Source organism: Bos taurus, chromosome 5 (genome assembly GCF_002263795.3).
Source record: "Bos taurus isolate L1 Dominette 01449 registration number 42190680 breed Hereford chromosome 5, ARS-UCD2.0, whole genome shotgun sequence".
NCBI lineage: Eukaryota > Metazoa > Chordata > Mammalia > Artiodactyla > Bovidae > Bos > Bos taurus.
This window is the reverse complement of record NC_037332.1, coordinates 118,449,491-118,463,656: the sequence shown is the minus strand read 5'-3', so window position 1 is coordinate 118,463,656 and position 14,166 is coordinate 118,449,491. Positions and strand designations below refer to the sequence as shown.

At 62.2% G+C, this 14,166-nt stretch overlaps 1 protein-coding gene across 2 annotated transcripts in view; it reads right to left on the bottom strand.

Annotated features, from left to right (window-relative positions):
• Positions 1 to 14,166, bottom strand: part of TAFA5 (TAFA chemokine like family member 5) — a 176,851-nt gene that overhangs the window by 18,012 nt on the left and 144,673 nt on the right. For both annotated transcript variants that reach the window (NM_001077000.3, XM_024992262.2), the window contains exon 3: positions 8,401 to 8,528. In NM_001077000.3, coding sequence (NP_001070468.2) covers positions 8,401 to 8,528 — 128 coding nt within the window. The remainder of the gene's footprint in view (positions 1 to 8,400; positions 8,529 to 14,166) is intronic.

The following is a 14,166-nucleotide window of genomic DNA, read 5'->3' as shown; positions in this document are numbered from 1 at the left end:
ATTGCAGACAGGGATTGGAGTCACGAAGGGGCATTTTTCATTGTTTGGCAGAAGGAAGAATCTGTGAGGGGCAGGTACCAAGTTCCTTCTGCGGCGGACGCACCATCTGCTTGCCTTTTGACGGGTTAACCCCAGACCTCCTGCACGAAGGCCAGACCTCCTGCACGAAGGCCTCTCGCCCTTGGGAGGGTGTCTTGTACACAGCGAGGAGGGCTGCAGCCCGACCTCCCTGCTGGGCAGCTGGGTCTGCACGGACCCCAACCTCCCCCTCCACCCCAGTCTCTCTGCTCCAGCACCTCCCAGGACGCAGCGAGGCATCTGGACCCAGGACCAGGTCAGAGGATGCCTAGCGTGTGTTTCTCTGAAGCAGAAGACACAGAGAGCCGGCCCAGGTGTGGCAGAGTCCTCAGGAGGAATCCTGCCTGCCAGACGGCGCCCTGGGGCCGGTGAGCCCTCCCACCGAGTAACCTGCCTGCTGAGGCTGCACTGGGCAGGCAGCGGCAGACGAGAAGCCCCCAGGGCTGGGAGGTCCAGGAAGAGCCCTTGGCACACAGGGCAGGTGGGGCCTCTCGGGGTCTCAGGACACACGCCTGGCGGACCTATAGGAATTCAGGATGGCTCACCTCTTCCCCAAGGAAATAGGAAAGACGGCCCCAAGGCAGCTCACTGCAGTCTCTGCTCAGCAAGGCCATATGGCACCTTGCTCCCGGCTCAGAATCAGTTTCGTTTCATTCATTCTCAGAAGAGCAGTGGGAAGGTGGTGATAGAGGATGAGATGGTTGGATGGCATCACTGACTCCGTGGACGTGAGTCTGAGCAAGCTTCGGGAGTTGGTGAAAGACAGGGAAGCCTGGCGTGCTGCAGTCCATGGGGTGGCAGAGTCAGACACGACTGAGCGACTGAACGGAGACAAAGGGAAGGCTCAGCGACAAATGCTTCTAACTGCTGGCTGGCCCGCTTGGCAGCAGAGAGGAACGTGACGTCGCCAAACGTCCGCAGGAGCCCTGGCCGTGCTGGGACAGTCCCGTCCGTGGAAACCCACACCCAGCGGGGCGGCTGGGGGCCGGAAGCCCCGGGTCGTGAGACAGGCCGAGCGTGTGCTCCTCCGTGAAGGGGACGGAGTCCACTGCTCCAGGGGCCCCGGGGCGGGCTGACCTGGGCTGACGGTGGACGGATGGCCAGACGGTGGGGGAGAAGGCCTTCAGCTGTGATGGGAGCGTGGCCTGAAGGATGCCGGTCGGGGGAGTGACGCAGCGCACACAACGCCCCCCAGAGTCCTGGCCCAGGGGGGCAAGGCTCTGCCATCTTGACCGGGGAAGGAACCCACTTCCCAGGGAAGGAGGGAAGGACTCACACAGGAGACAGCAAAGCGGGGGCGATGCCTGCAGACACTGCAGCGCATCAGAAAGGTGGTGGGAGCTCCTGGGTGTCCAGGGGCCTGGGGGGAGCCTGGGAGGGTCAGGGGAACCCTGTGGATGAGTCAGAAACCCAGAGCCCTGCTGGGCTGCACTCTGAGGACAATGAGAAGGCACGGCCCCCCAGGGAGGCTGGGGATGGGGTGAAGGGCGCAGTGCAGGGCCCCCAGACCCTGAACCACATCCTTCAGCCAACGCGGGGTCAGCCACCCAGAGCCGGATGTCACCTGCCAGGGCCTCTGGGCTCCCCTCCAGGTCCACGGCCACTACCTTCCCTGCTCGGGGGCCTCCACGCTGCCCCCACGGGGATGCTGCCCCCTTTGTCCTCAGTGAGTCTCAGTCCTTCTGATCTGGGTGCGGCCAGGAGGGGTCAGGACGGGGTCGCCTGTCCCCACAACGCTCGCCTCTCCTTCCACCCCTTGCACCCGGCGTGTGCCTCTCGGCCTCCTCCTGGGTGCCACAGAAGTCTCTGTGCTGCATCCTGGGATGGTTTCCCCTCACGTTTTCCTGGGGAATCTTCCAGGGGCTCCACTGCCTGACTCCCGTGCCTGCGGGGTCAGCCCACAACTTTCTGGAAGCTTCTTCATGGCCCACACTGTCCTCCGTGGAGGGGCCCTCTTGGGGCCTGTCTGGCCGCCGTGGGCTGTGCTGGGGGTGCATGGTGTCCCGGGTCCCCCGCGTCCTTCCCCCTTATCCGCGTGGACCACTTCATCTACAGCCTCCGGAGGACGGGGCTCCCGGAGCGGGGAGCGGGCCCTCGGCTCCTGAAGCTGGGAGGACCGTCCCAGTTACGGACTCCAGGCTGGCGGCCCTGCCCCCGCCCGTGGACTCTGGGCTGGCGTGGAAATCCACTGGGTCCCCGCTCTGGAAGGTCTGGGCTGCTGTTTTCCAGCTCCGAGCACTTCAGCTGAGAAGCCAGATCCACTCTGATGTCTGCATCTTTGTAAGTGACCTATTTTTTCCCTCTGAGTTTTCAGGATGCTGTTTTCATCTCCACGGGCCTGAGATTTCACGCTGACGCGCCTTGGGACGGGGCTTTCTTCACTCATTTCCCGCCGGCGGTGAGTCCCTGCACACAGGAAACCCAGGCTTTGAGTCCTGGGAATTTCTTTAGAAAACACTTCTTTGATAATTCCTTCTTCATTTGTCTCTATTTTTGGATCTTATAGTCTCTAGACCCCCTGAATCGATCTTCTAATGTTTTTTTTTTTCTTTCGTACTTCCTACTTCTTTTTTTTTTTTTAAGTTCTCCTCCTGGCTTTATGAGACCTCTTCAATTTTATGTCCCACACATTTGCCAGAGTTTTAACAAATTCTGTTACACAGACACACACTCACACAGGTAGGTGCTGTCTGCAAAGACAGATACACACTTCACGTGGTGTGTGCAGGTATGTGACCCCCGCATCTCACAGCTCTTGAAATACGTCGTGCTTCCAGGAAGCTCCAGCCTCATACAGACAGCAGCCGCCGCGGGCGTGGCGGGGGCGAGCGCCCTCGGCCGTGAGCCTGGCGGGCTCACTGGGTGCCTTGCATCTGAGCCGTCTCCTCTCTGCGGCCTGGGCTCTGGTCTCCTCTGAGCCCCTCACCCCCACCCCCAGCTTCTGCGTGTCTGACCTCTCTCTCCTCCCACCGTTGAGGATCCTGCTGTTTGAACCCTGACAGGTGGGTGGGGGCATCACAGGGGGCCTTGGGCCCCAGCTCATAGCACCCAAGCTTCTGCACTGGGCTTGGCAGGCTGGTGGGTGGCATAGGGCACCCCCACAAAGTTCTTGTCCATCCGGAACATCAGAATACGACCTTCTTTGGAACTGGGTCCTTAAGATGGAGCGAGGTAAGGACTTCGGGATGAAATCACCCGTCAAGGAAGGTGGGCCCCACATGTGATGCTGGTGTCTCTACGGGAGGAAAGAGGGGAGCTCAGATGCCCAGAGAGGAGCCGGCGCCTTCGTAGGGGATGTGGCCTCAGCCCAGGAGCCCCCAGGGCCACAGGCACACCTCAAGGTTGGCAGGACCCTTGACCTTGCACCTGTGGCCTCCATGCTGTGAGGGAAGCTCTCTGTGGCTGTGGGTCACCCAGCGTGGTCACTGGTCACAGTAGCCTGGGAAGCTGGGGCCCCGGGTTTGCTGGAGAGAGGCCCCACGCCCCGCCCACACCCCTGGCAGTGGGCAGGTCTCACATCTCAGGAAGTTCCTCCACACTTGGCGCTGGCCTCCCGGGGCCCAGAGGCGTGTGGCTGTGAGTCCTACGGGCGTGAGCCTCTGGGGGTTCAGGCTCCAGCGGGGCATACAGCCCCTGGGCCAGTGCCTCCACTCCATAGGCGGGGGGCCCTGCGTCCTGGCCCCTGAGGCAGGGGTCTGAGAGCAGGCCCGGCCAGTGGTTCCTCGGGAGTTAAGTCCCCCGGGGCCCCCGAGGTCATGGGCCTGCCCCACTTGGCTCTGCGGCTGCGCTGAGCTGGGGAGCCTTGCCCCCGCCCCGAGCTGGGGACCCGCACCCCCACCCGGTGGACTGTGTCCCCGCCCCGCGTCCCTGTCCACCCAGGCGTCTCCAGGGTGCGCAAGTGGGAAGCATGCCTTCTGCTCTCTATCATGGTGGGGGGAGCCTGGCGCGGGCAGCTGCAAAGTGCCCCCTGAATGCCCTTTGAGAGCCCGAGCCCCTGCGTGCGGGCTGCTCTGGCCAGAGAGCCTGGCTGCCCGGCCCAGTGACGGCCGGTTCACGACAAGATGGGGGATGCGGGGTGATGACCCATAGGCCACTGGGCACCTCTCCTAGTGTCCAGGGGAGCCCCCTGGGCACCTGTCCGTACCTCACCACCATGCACTCCGGGGTCGGGGACACCTGGGCTCAGGCAGAATTCGGACGTGCAGGGTGGCTCCTGGGAAAGTGCTCTTGGCGTCACGAGTCTCCACGAAATCCAAGGTCCTGAGCAGACTGTACAGAGCCCCCTGCCCCCGCCAAGAATTCCCCTCACCCTCTAGAGCATGGCGTCCATGCAGCACAGGATTAAAACACTGAGCTTAATTGCTATTTGAGAGACGAGTTCAACCAGCTGGCCTGTCCTGGTCTAGGAGGCGCTCGTTACAGCAGCTACCAAGGCGCATCTTCAACACAGAGACACCGAACGTGGTGGACGGAGCGTGGGTCACATTGCCCTGGGTGCCACCAACACCCAGGCGCTGCCTCAGCCACTCACGTCTGCACAGAAGCCAGGAGTGGGGGCGGTGCTCACACCCACCGGCCCCAGCCTCTGCCCGCCCCTTCCGCCTGCCCAGTCAGCTGCTGTCAGCGGCTGTTTGGTTGCCAAGGAGAGGATGCTGCTTGTGACCTTGGGGAGGGCCTGCGATGTTCACCTTGCCCCGTGTCGACCAACGTCACAGAGCAGAGACAGATCGCTAAGGGAGCCCCTGAAACAGGGATCATGGGGGCCCCAGAAGCCAGGTTCCCCCCACCCCGCATACCCCCAGGATGCCGGGTCCCCAAGTCGTCATGGCAACTGGCCCTAGTACCCGCATAGCCTCACCCAGGGGCCCGTGTGCATGTCACCAAGTAGCTCTCACCCTCAGGACGGGGATGCACCCGAACATTTTTATTCTATTTCTTCCTCCTTCTTTTAATGCTGATCGTGAGCCACTAAATTAATTTCACAGCCCACTAATGGGGTGATGACCTGCACTTTGCAAAGCGGTGATCCAGGAAATGCAGGCATCGGCATGCACCCAGGGCCTGGGTTCTGCTAATCAATTAATCAATTGATCACAAGCATCTACGTAAGACCTAAGTGGGGGATGGGGATGGTGAGACCCCCAAGGCTCATGCCTGCCCTTGGCTCGCTCATGGTTTGCTGGGGACACTGAGAAGGGAGCAGCCACGGCCATGTGGAGAAGGAGCTGGGGCGTGACCAGGTGGGGGCGGGGGGGGGGTGGCCACCTGTGGACAAAGCCTGGCTGCAGGATGCTGGGCTGAGGACCTGGCCACTGGGGTGGAATTAGCCATCTTGTGGCCAAGCAATCCCGAGGTCTCCTAGATTCCCGCCCCCCAGCCCCCGCCACGGAAAACCAATTTATGGTAAAATGTGAAACTCCACGGTGCTAATTTGCCAGCTGTAAGAGGCCTGCAATTCAATCCTAGACGAAGATTATGTGCTCCAATTATAAGATGCTTGGGTCAAGAGCTTGCAGCTTCCCTTATAGCTCAGTTGGTAAAGAATCCGCCTGTAATGTGGGAGACCTGGGTTCAATTCCTGGGATGGGAAGATCTGCTCGAGAAGGAATAGGCTACCCACTCTAGTATTCTTGGGCTTCCGCTGTGGCTCTGCTGGTAAAGAATCTACCCGCAATGCGGGAGATCTGGGCTCGATCCCTGCGTTGGGAACATCCCATGGACGAAGGGAAAGGCTACCCACTCTAGTATTCTGTCCTGGAGAATTCCACGGACTGTATAGTCCATGGGGTTGCAAAGAGTCGGATGTGACTGAGCGACTTTCACTTTTCACTTTGGGTCAAGAGCTCAGGTAAGCATTTAAGCAAGCTTGGAAAACAGGTCTCTGCAGGCCGGGGTCACCTCTGCAGACATTGGGAAGACGACGGAGCCTGTCGGTCCCCTAGGGCCATTGCCCAGTCGCTCGGTGCCACCTGCCAGGGCGAGGACCCGGGGCCCACTTCCTGGGCGGGGCCGTGACGCTCAGGGCCAGCATGTGGGCGGGAGGTCAGTGTCGCCGCACACACCTGCCCCTCGGCCGTGCCTCTGAGTGGGGGGCCGCCCCAGGAAGTCGAGGGTCCCGGTGCGTGCGTGCCTCCCCCGACCTGCCCTATGCGTGCCGGGTCCGCCCACCTGGACCGCGGGCTTCACGGGCTCTAGCATCAGACACCCCCCAGGGAGGGGGGCTACAGGAGCCCCAGGAGGCACGCGGGGCTCCTGCCAAGCCAGGGCTGCGTCTGAATTCCGCAGACCCGGCAGATTCAAGCCTCAGCTCCACGGCCCGCCGACCCCTGGCCGTCGGCATCTCTGTCTCTCCCAGTTGCAGTTTTCACGGCTGTAAAACCGAGATGATGGTTCTGAGCCTGGAGGTCTGGGGGATGGAAAGGAATGCGCGTCTGCACCTTCTCAGCAGAGGCCTTGGAGTAAATCAAGGACTCGGGCTGTGCCCGCGAGGAGGGGCCAGCCTCAGAAACCCCGCATGGCAGGGCGCCTGGAGGGGCTGGGGGCTTGATGAGAGGGGCACCCCAATTCACCATGATGACACAGACAGGTGCTGCCTGCACCATGCAGCCTGGAGGGCAGGCCTGACCCAGCGGCAGTCCGCCGAGGCACCCAGGGCCTCTGGAGCCCTGCCCGAGCCTCCCCTCCTCTGGGGGTTCATTCAAAACCCCCAACACAGCATCACCTGCACCAGGGCTGGCCCAGGCCCCAGGGAGCCCACACAGGGACCCCCAGGCCTCATGGATCTGGGGATGGTGACCCCGGGGGTGCCAGTCTGCTTGTCGCCAAGGATCCATCCCAAAAAAGGGCACAGCACACAGATGGGGCCCTTGGAAAGGTTACCCGCCTCCTGGACTCTGGGGGAGGCGGCAGCCCCAGCTCAGAGCCCATTCCGCTGCCGGAGCGGCGAGGCAGGTTCAGGAAAGAGGCTGGGGAGCCTGGCACACCTCAAGGGTATGGAGACAGGCCCTGCCTCCATGCTAAACACAGAGAAACGAGGGCGGCTGATATCAGACAAGCGCACGGCTGCAGCTCCAACTGGAGACCCGGGGATGCTCGCTGCAGCCCAGCTCTGACACCCTTGAGGGGCCGCCCTGCTCAAGACCCCTGCCACCCAGGCCTGCGAGGGGGAGGCTGCTGGCAGGGCCCCCAGGCCCGAACCCCCACAATCACAAGAGGCTGCCGAGGCATCCATGGGGCAGCGGGGGCCTGCGTCAGCTTTACAGCGCCGACCTTGGAAGGTGCCCCACTCAAGCTCAGAGCTGACCTCTGGCCGAGCACGGGGCTCGGACCCACAGCTCCCTGCAGAGCAGCTCAGCCACACTGGCCTCTTGACGGTGCTGCTGAGAGCCCACCTGCGCCCTCACGTGGAGGCTGCGGGAGCGGGAGGAGCGGGTCTTCCTCTGGCCTAACTCCCAGGGCCGTGGCCCCCGCTTCTCTGCCTGGGGGTGCCAGCAGAGAGCTCCCAGGTGCTTCCACGAGCTCCCTCTCCCTGACCTAACGCTCCCCACCATCGAGGTGGGCGTCGTAGCCTGGAGCCCATGCCAGCCCTCATCTTCCTACGGAAACCTCAGGAGGATGGGCCTGGATGAGGCGTGATAATTGGCCTGTGGAGCCAGCAGTGAGCGTGCCAGGCCTGCGGAGCCCCAGAGCGGCCCCCAGGGGTCACGGCCAGGCGTCCCCAGCTCCCCTGGCCTTCACTGTCCCCCTGTGCTGGGGGAAGGCTCCTTTGGAAAAGGAATCTCAGAGAAAACATCCCTGGGACTGCTCTGCTGTTCTCGCCTCCCAGCCCACGGAGGTGAGCAGGGGACCCAGCGCTCCTCTTGGTGGATCCAGGAGGGACCCGGGGCCCCCCGGGGTTCTCAGAGCCTCTGCTCTAGATGCCTGCCTGGGGCGCCTGCATCAGACCACGCCCCACCCCCATTCTTTCCTTTTAAAGGCCCTCTGCCCAGAGGTGGGGTCTGAAGCCCCTCTGTGGGTTCGAACCTTTCCTGCAGCCTGGGGCTGGGAGGACATCGCCCAGAAATGAGAGCCCCCCACACAACGAGCTTGTGCGGGCTGAGCGGCCTGGAGGTGCTCTGTGTGGCCCCTTGGGCCGATGGGCACTCAGTGACCCCGCGATGCTCTGAGCAGCCAGGGGACAGACCCATCCGGCCACAGAGCCGGCAGCCTCTTGCATCAGGAAGCCGGCGCCCGGCTTCTCGCCGTCGCCGGTGTGGGGTCAACCCCCAGCCCCGCCTGCTCAGGCCCCTGGACCCCAGGACAGCCGGGGGGCTGCGTACATACCGTGGTGGTCTTTATCCGCCCGCCGGGCTGTGTGCACGTCCAGCCTGACCGGTTGATCAGCAAGTCGCAGCCCTCCCCCTCCAGACACGGGAGCATGTCACACCACTGCTTTGTCCTGATGATCCGCGCTGTGGACAGAGGACAGAGGACAGAGGTCAGCGCCGGCCGGGGGTGGGGCGGATCCCATGCTGCCCAGCACCCAGCCCTGGCCTCAGGGACAGGAAGGCTGGGTGGGCAGCCCCTGGGGCCAGTCGGGGAGCCCCGCCGGGCGCCGCCCCTGCCCTGGGCTCCCAGCCACCTGCTTGCTGTCTGTGGGCAGCTCTGTCATTGTTTACTCAGTCAGCAGGGACGGAGGGCCTTGGGGACAGTGTCAAGGAGCAGCCAAGGCGCCTTCCTGGAAGGGACAACATCGTTCTCTCCTGTGTCTGGAACCCATGTGAGAGCAGGAAAGCCTGCCCAGTCAGAACCCCCTCACATGTCTTGGGAGCCACCCATCCGCAGGTCAGAATCCAGGTGCTGGGTCAGGCTGGAAGGAGGTGGGCGGGGGGCGGGCGGGGAAGTCTGGCAGATCTAACAGTGACCACAGCATTCCCAGAGCCTCATCCACAAAGGGGACCCCCCAGAGGCCATCCTGCGGTGGTGAACCCCCAGAATATGTCCCGGGGCAGTGAGCCCCCAGAGGCCGTCCCGGGGCGGGGAACCCTCAGAATATGTCCCGGGGCGGTGAGCCCCCAGAGGCCGTCCCAGGGCGGGGAACTCTCAGAATATGTCCCGGGGCGGTGAGCCCCCAGAGGACGAAACCCACCACTGCTCTGTGGCTGTAGTCGGGGGGCTGGGGACCCCTCACTGATGGAAACCCTGGAAGGAGGGGTTATGTGATGGAAAGAACACGGATCATATTAACGGACATGTCGTTAAAGGAACCTGGGAACCGCGGGTCGTTTCTGAATTAGGACCAAGTGACCCATGTCCTTCCAGAGGTGATCACTGTGGTGGCTGCAGACCCAGGTGGGGCGCAGCCCACGGGGCCCACGCTGTTCTTCCTACGCCTCGAAATTCTCAGCAACCTTTGCAGCCTCCTGGCGCTTCTCTTTTCACAGAGGACAGCAAGCACAGCACCAGCCACGCAGGCAGCGGCTGTCCCTGCAAAGCGACAGCCACACAGGCAGCGACTGTCCCTGCAAAGCGACAGGGGACCCGGGAGCCTTGCCCCGTGGGGGCCTGGGCCTCGGGGCCCCTGCAGGGGAGCAGGACTCGGTGAGTCTTAACAATGGGTGCCCTGGGAGGTGGTCTGGAAGACAGACAAGGACGGCATCCCAGGTGACCCCTTGGTGTCAATTCTGACAGATAAGCAGAAGCTGCCTGAACACAGGGGAGAGTGTCCTGGGACCGATTAGTGATGCCCGCTGTGGGCACAGCAGAGGGCCCTGTGGTGTGTGCTGCCCCACGGCCCCACCCCAGGCATCTCACTATCCATGGTCACCGGTCAGTCAGCCTGAGACCAGCTCCGTTCTAGGCCGAGCTATGGACAGAACCGTGACCCACCAAAGTCACAGGATGACCGCAGGGTGGCTGGGCTTGGAGACGGGATCTTTAGAGATCCTGTTTAACTGAGGTTAAACAAGGTCACAAGGGTGGGGCCTCCCCCCACGGAATCAGTGCCCTTAAGAGAAGTGACCTCAGCAAGACCAGCCTCCCCTGCGTGGACACAGTGAGGAGGGGGTGCCGCCAGGAGCCCGTCAGCAGCACCTGCACCACAGCCTCCCATCTCCGGAGCTGCAAGAAATGGAGTTTCTGTTGCTCAAGCCCCACGGCCTCCAGTTGTCGCTGCAGCCTGAGCCTGAGCAGACAGCCTGGGAGACCCCACGGCTCAGAAAAGCCGCTCATGCAGCTGAAGTCAGAGCGGAAAACCAGTCCGGCTGAGTGGCAGCTCCTGTGGAGGAAGAGACGGGCTCTGCTCCCCTGAAGGGTGAGGGGGATGCCCCAGACACGGCTCCAAGATGAACGACAAAGGCCGCCCACCACCTCGTGTCCCTCGGAGCCCCCAGGGCTGGCAGGCACAGGCGGCTACGCCCCCAGCACGCCCCGCTCGGGCCTCCTCTCCTCGTCTGCACTAGGCAGAGATGGCTGCGCCCCCAGCACGCCCCCCTCGGGCCTCCTCTCCTTGTCTGCACTTCATTCCGGTGGAAGTCCCCAGTGCACCACTTTGGCGGCAGTAAAAGATTCACAAAAACCTTGTCGTTGCAACAAGCACAAACCTTAAACCCATGGAGCAGCAAGACTGAAACACACACCCTGCCAATCCCTGGAAATCCTGTGTGCACAGCATAGAGAAGATCAAGACGAATTAAAGAAAGAAGGGAGGGTTTCTCTGGGATCAACCAGGACACGCGGGGTGAGAAGAGGCTCACGTGTGGTTAGAAAAGTCTGAATCTGTGCTCCCCTCTGTGTCCCGGGGCTACGCCCAGGGAGATGCTGTCAGGCCACTGTGCCTGGCTCAGAGACCTCCATCGGGGGGGCGGGGACCCAGCCCCTGGCGGCCCAGGGACCAGAGCAGGAACTTGGCCTTCTCAGGCAACAGGCCTGCTCTTAGCTGCAAGAGGGACATGCAGACCAGGAGGCAAGGAGGCTGGGGTGAGGCCCTGCTAGGAGAGGCCACAGCCATCCAGAAAGTGGTCATCCCAGACCAGGGGGCAACGTCAGAGTCCTCCTTCTGATGTCGATGCTGCCCTGGCTGGTTGCAGGACCAGATGACGGAGTGGGGATGGATGGATTCAATCTGCCCTGCTGTGCCAGCCAGGACCTTGAGCCCGGGGTGCCCCCCTCAACCCACCATAGGCGCTGTCCTCCCCGGGAAGCTCAGTGACTGTGGGGACAGAGGAGAAGCTGTAGGTGGAGTACCCGGCCCAGGGCTGGGCCAGTCCACACCCCAAACACACGTCCTTCACAGTTGAGTGAGGACAGAAGCCACTCTCGGCCGCTGACCATGGTGCCAGAGATGGTGGACAGATGCTGGGGGAGATGGAGCCAACCTCCCCACAGCCAAGGGTTGGGATGCCCGCTAGTCCCCTGGAGCCCGCCCCCAGGCTGCAGTGGGCACGGCTCCAGGCCCTTGGTCAAGGCCACGAGCCCCATTCATCTTCCCTGAAGCTTCACGTGAGGGCTGCTTACTCCAAGCCTCCATCCCCTCCGGGAGATGGGGGCATACAGCCCCAACGGTCATGGGGGAGCCCCAAAATGTGACAGGACATTTGAAGGTCAGGGAGAGGGAGGAAAGCTTGAGGGGTGAGGGATAAGGTAGGGGGAGGGACAGAGGTCCTGCCCATGCTGCAGGCACAGAGCCTGCACACACATGTTCACACACACACACGCACATGTGGAAACACGCATAAGGATGCAGAGGCCCTAGATGGAGCACACTTACACGTGGAAACACCCAAAGCACACGCACATGCCTATATGTGGGAAACGGCTCATGTGTGCACAGCTACATACACTGACATGCACACACGTGTACATGAACGCGGGGCTTCCCAGGCGGTGCTGGTGGTAAAGAACCCTCCTGCCAAGGCAGGAGATGCAAGAGACGCAGGTTCAATCCCTGTGTGGGGAAGGTCCCCTGGGGAGGGCACAGCAACCCACTCCAGTCTTCTTGTCTGGAGAGTCCCACGGACAGAGGAGCCTGGCGGGCTACAGTCCATAGCACTGCAGAGTCGGACACGACTGAAGCAACCCAGCCTGCACTCGCACTCACGGATGCTTGAGCACACTCATCACCACACACGTGGGACCGCTGTGAGGGCTGCCTGGCAGGGAGCAGGCACGCGGATGTGTCTGCAGAACAGACAGACACACCGACTCCCTGACCACTGCCCTGCTCCCACCCAGAGAGGTGGCCTGGTGTGTGGGCACCGGCCCTGCTGAGGGTGCTGGATGGCCAGTAGCAACCACACAAGGCCTTCTGTTGGCCTTGGGAGCTCGGCTCAGCCAGCCCCAGCCCACTTCCTGTGGGGGCAGTCGGCGGCGCAGGGCTGGGCCACCGTGTTCCAGGGACAAAGGGGCCTTTCATGCCCACACGTCACCACCTCATCTCTGGTCCTGACGTCATGGCAGCTCTCAGCTGGGGAGGGTGTTCCCTGGGGTGGAGGGGGTCCAGTGAGCAGAGTGACGTGGACGACAGCTGGGGACCGCAGTCCAGCCTGTTCCGGTGTCACGACCGGGGGCCCTCGGCCTCTGCAGGCCCAGGGCGTGGGTCTCCTGTGGCCGCATATCCAGTGCCTGTCCGAGGCACAGGGGAGGGCGGGTCCATCCACGCTGGGCCTTGGGGCCCAAGATGGACCAGCTCTGCCAACCGGAGCCTATGACGGGCGCTGCACCCAGGGACCCAGCCTGGTCACACTCCTCTCCTTCTGCCTCACACACACACATTTGCACATATGCACACATTTGCATATGCACACGTTTGCACACAACACATGCTACTGCGTGTATACTTGCACTCACACACATCTGCATGCACATACACACATTCGCACACGTTTGCATACAACACATAAATGCTTGCACGTGAGCACACACATCTGTGAACACATGTGCAACCCAGCACATGCAGTCTGCACACACTTGCAATACACGTCTACACACGCTTGCACAGCACACATCTGCATGCACACAGTTGCACATCCACATGCACTTGTGCACGCACTTGCACACGTTTGCACACACCACACACATTTGCACGTGAGTACACATCTACACACACACACACACACGCCTTCACAGGCAACACTTGCACATGCAGTCTGCACATGCTTGTACATACATGTCTCACGTTTTCGCAGTAGTCTGCACATGCACGCACGTCTGCACACGCTTGCACACACACACATTTGCACACACAAGCACTTCTGCACACGTACTCATGTCCACAGGGTGGTGTGAGAATGCAGGCTGCAGAGCCACTCTTCCCTCCTGCAGCCATGCGGGGGCAGGCAGAGGCTGGTTCCTCCTCTCCGAGCGCCCCTCTGTGAGAACACCAGGGTAATTCCAGGCCCAGAGCCGCAATCCCGGCCACCGTCTCCCCAGAAGGAAGCCACCCCTGCAGCCCAGGTGCTTGTGAAGGACAAGACACGCCTCGTGGGGCACAGAGGACCAGTGTCTGGGGCAGGGAGGGGCCTGGAGCCTGGTGGGGAGCAGGGCAGGGCCCGGGTGTCCCAGGGGCTGAGGAGCAGGGGTCCGCTGGGTGCAGGTCGTGAACACATCAGGGACTGGCTCAGGCAGGTCCCGGGCAATCAGCTGAAGGGCCAATTGCCAAAACTGTGGGGGCAAACCGTGCCTGGCATCAAAGACAGACCCCAGGAGCTGCAGGGTGACGGGGGCCGCAGAGGGGCCTGGGACACCTCCTAGAGAAGACAGAGTGCTGCAGATTCAAGGGACAGGGCAGCACAGGCCCATGCAGAACCCAAGCGGGGACCCTCAGAACAGGTGCCACAGGGACACAGCGCACCTGCCTCGGGGCCTGCTGGGGGCGCCAGCTCCTTCCTCCTTAAGAGACAGACGCACCCTCCCACCCCTGGAGCCCCACTCTGAATATCAGCCACCTGGGGTCAGAGAAATTTGGGGCCAAATTCACTCGGATCCACGGCCAGCCAGTGAGAGATGGGGCACTGCCTGAGCGCATTACACCCTAAAAAGCTCGTGGGGCTTCACACGTGCCGCTTCTCAGGAACCTGCAGAAGACCCAGAGTTGGGCTCAACCAGCAGAGA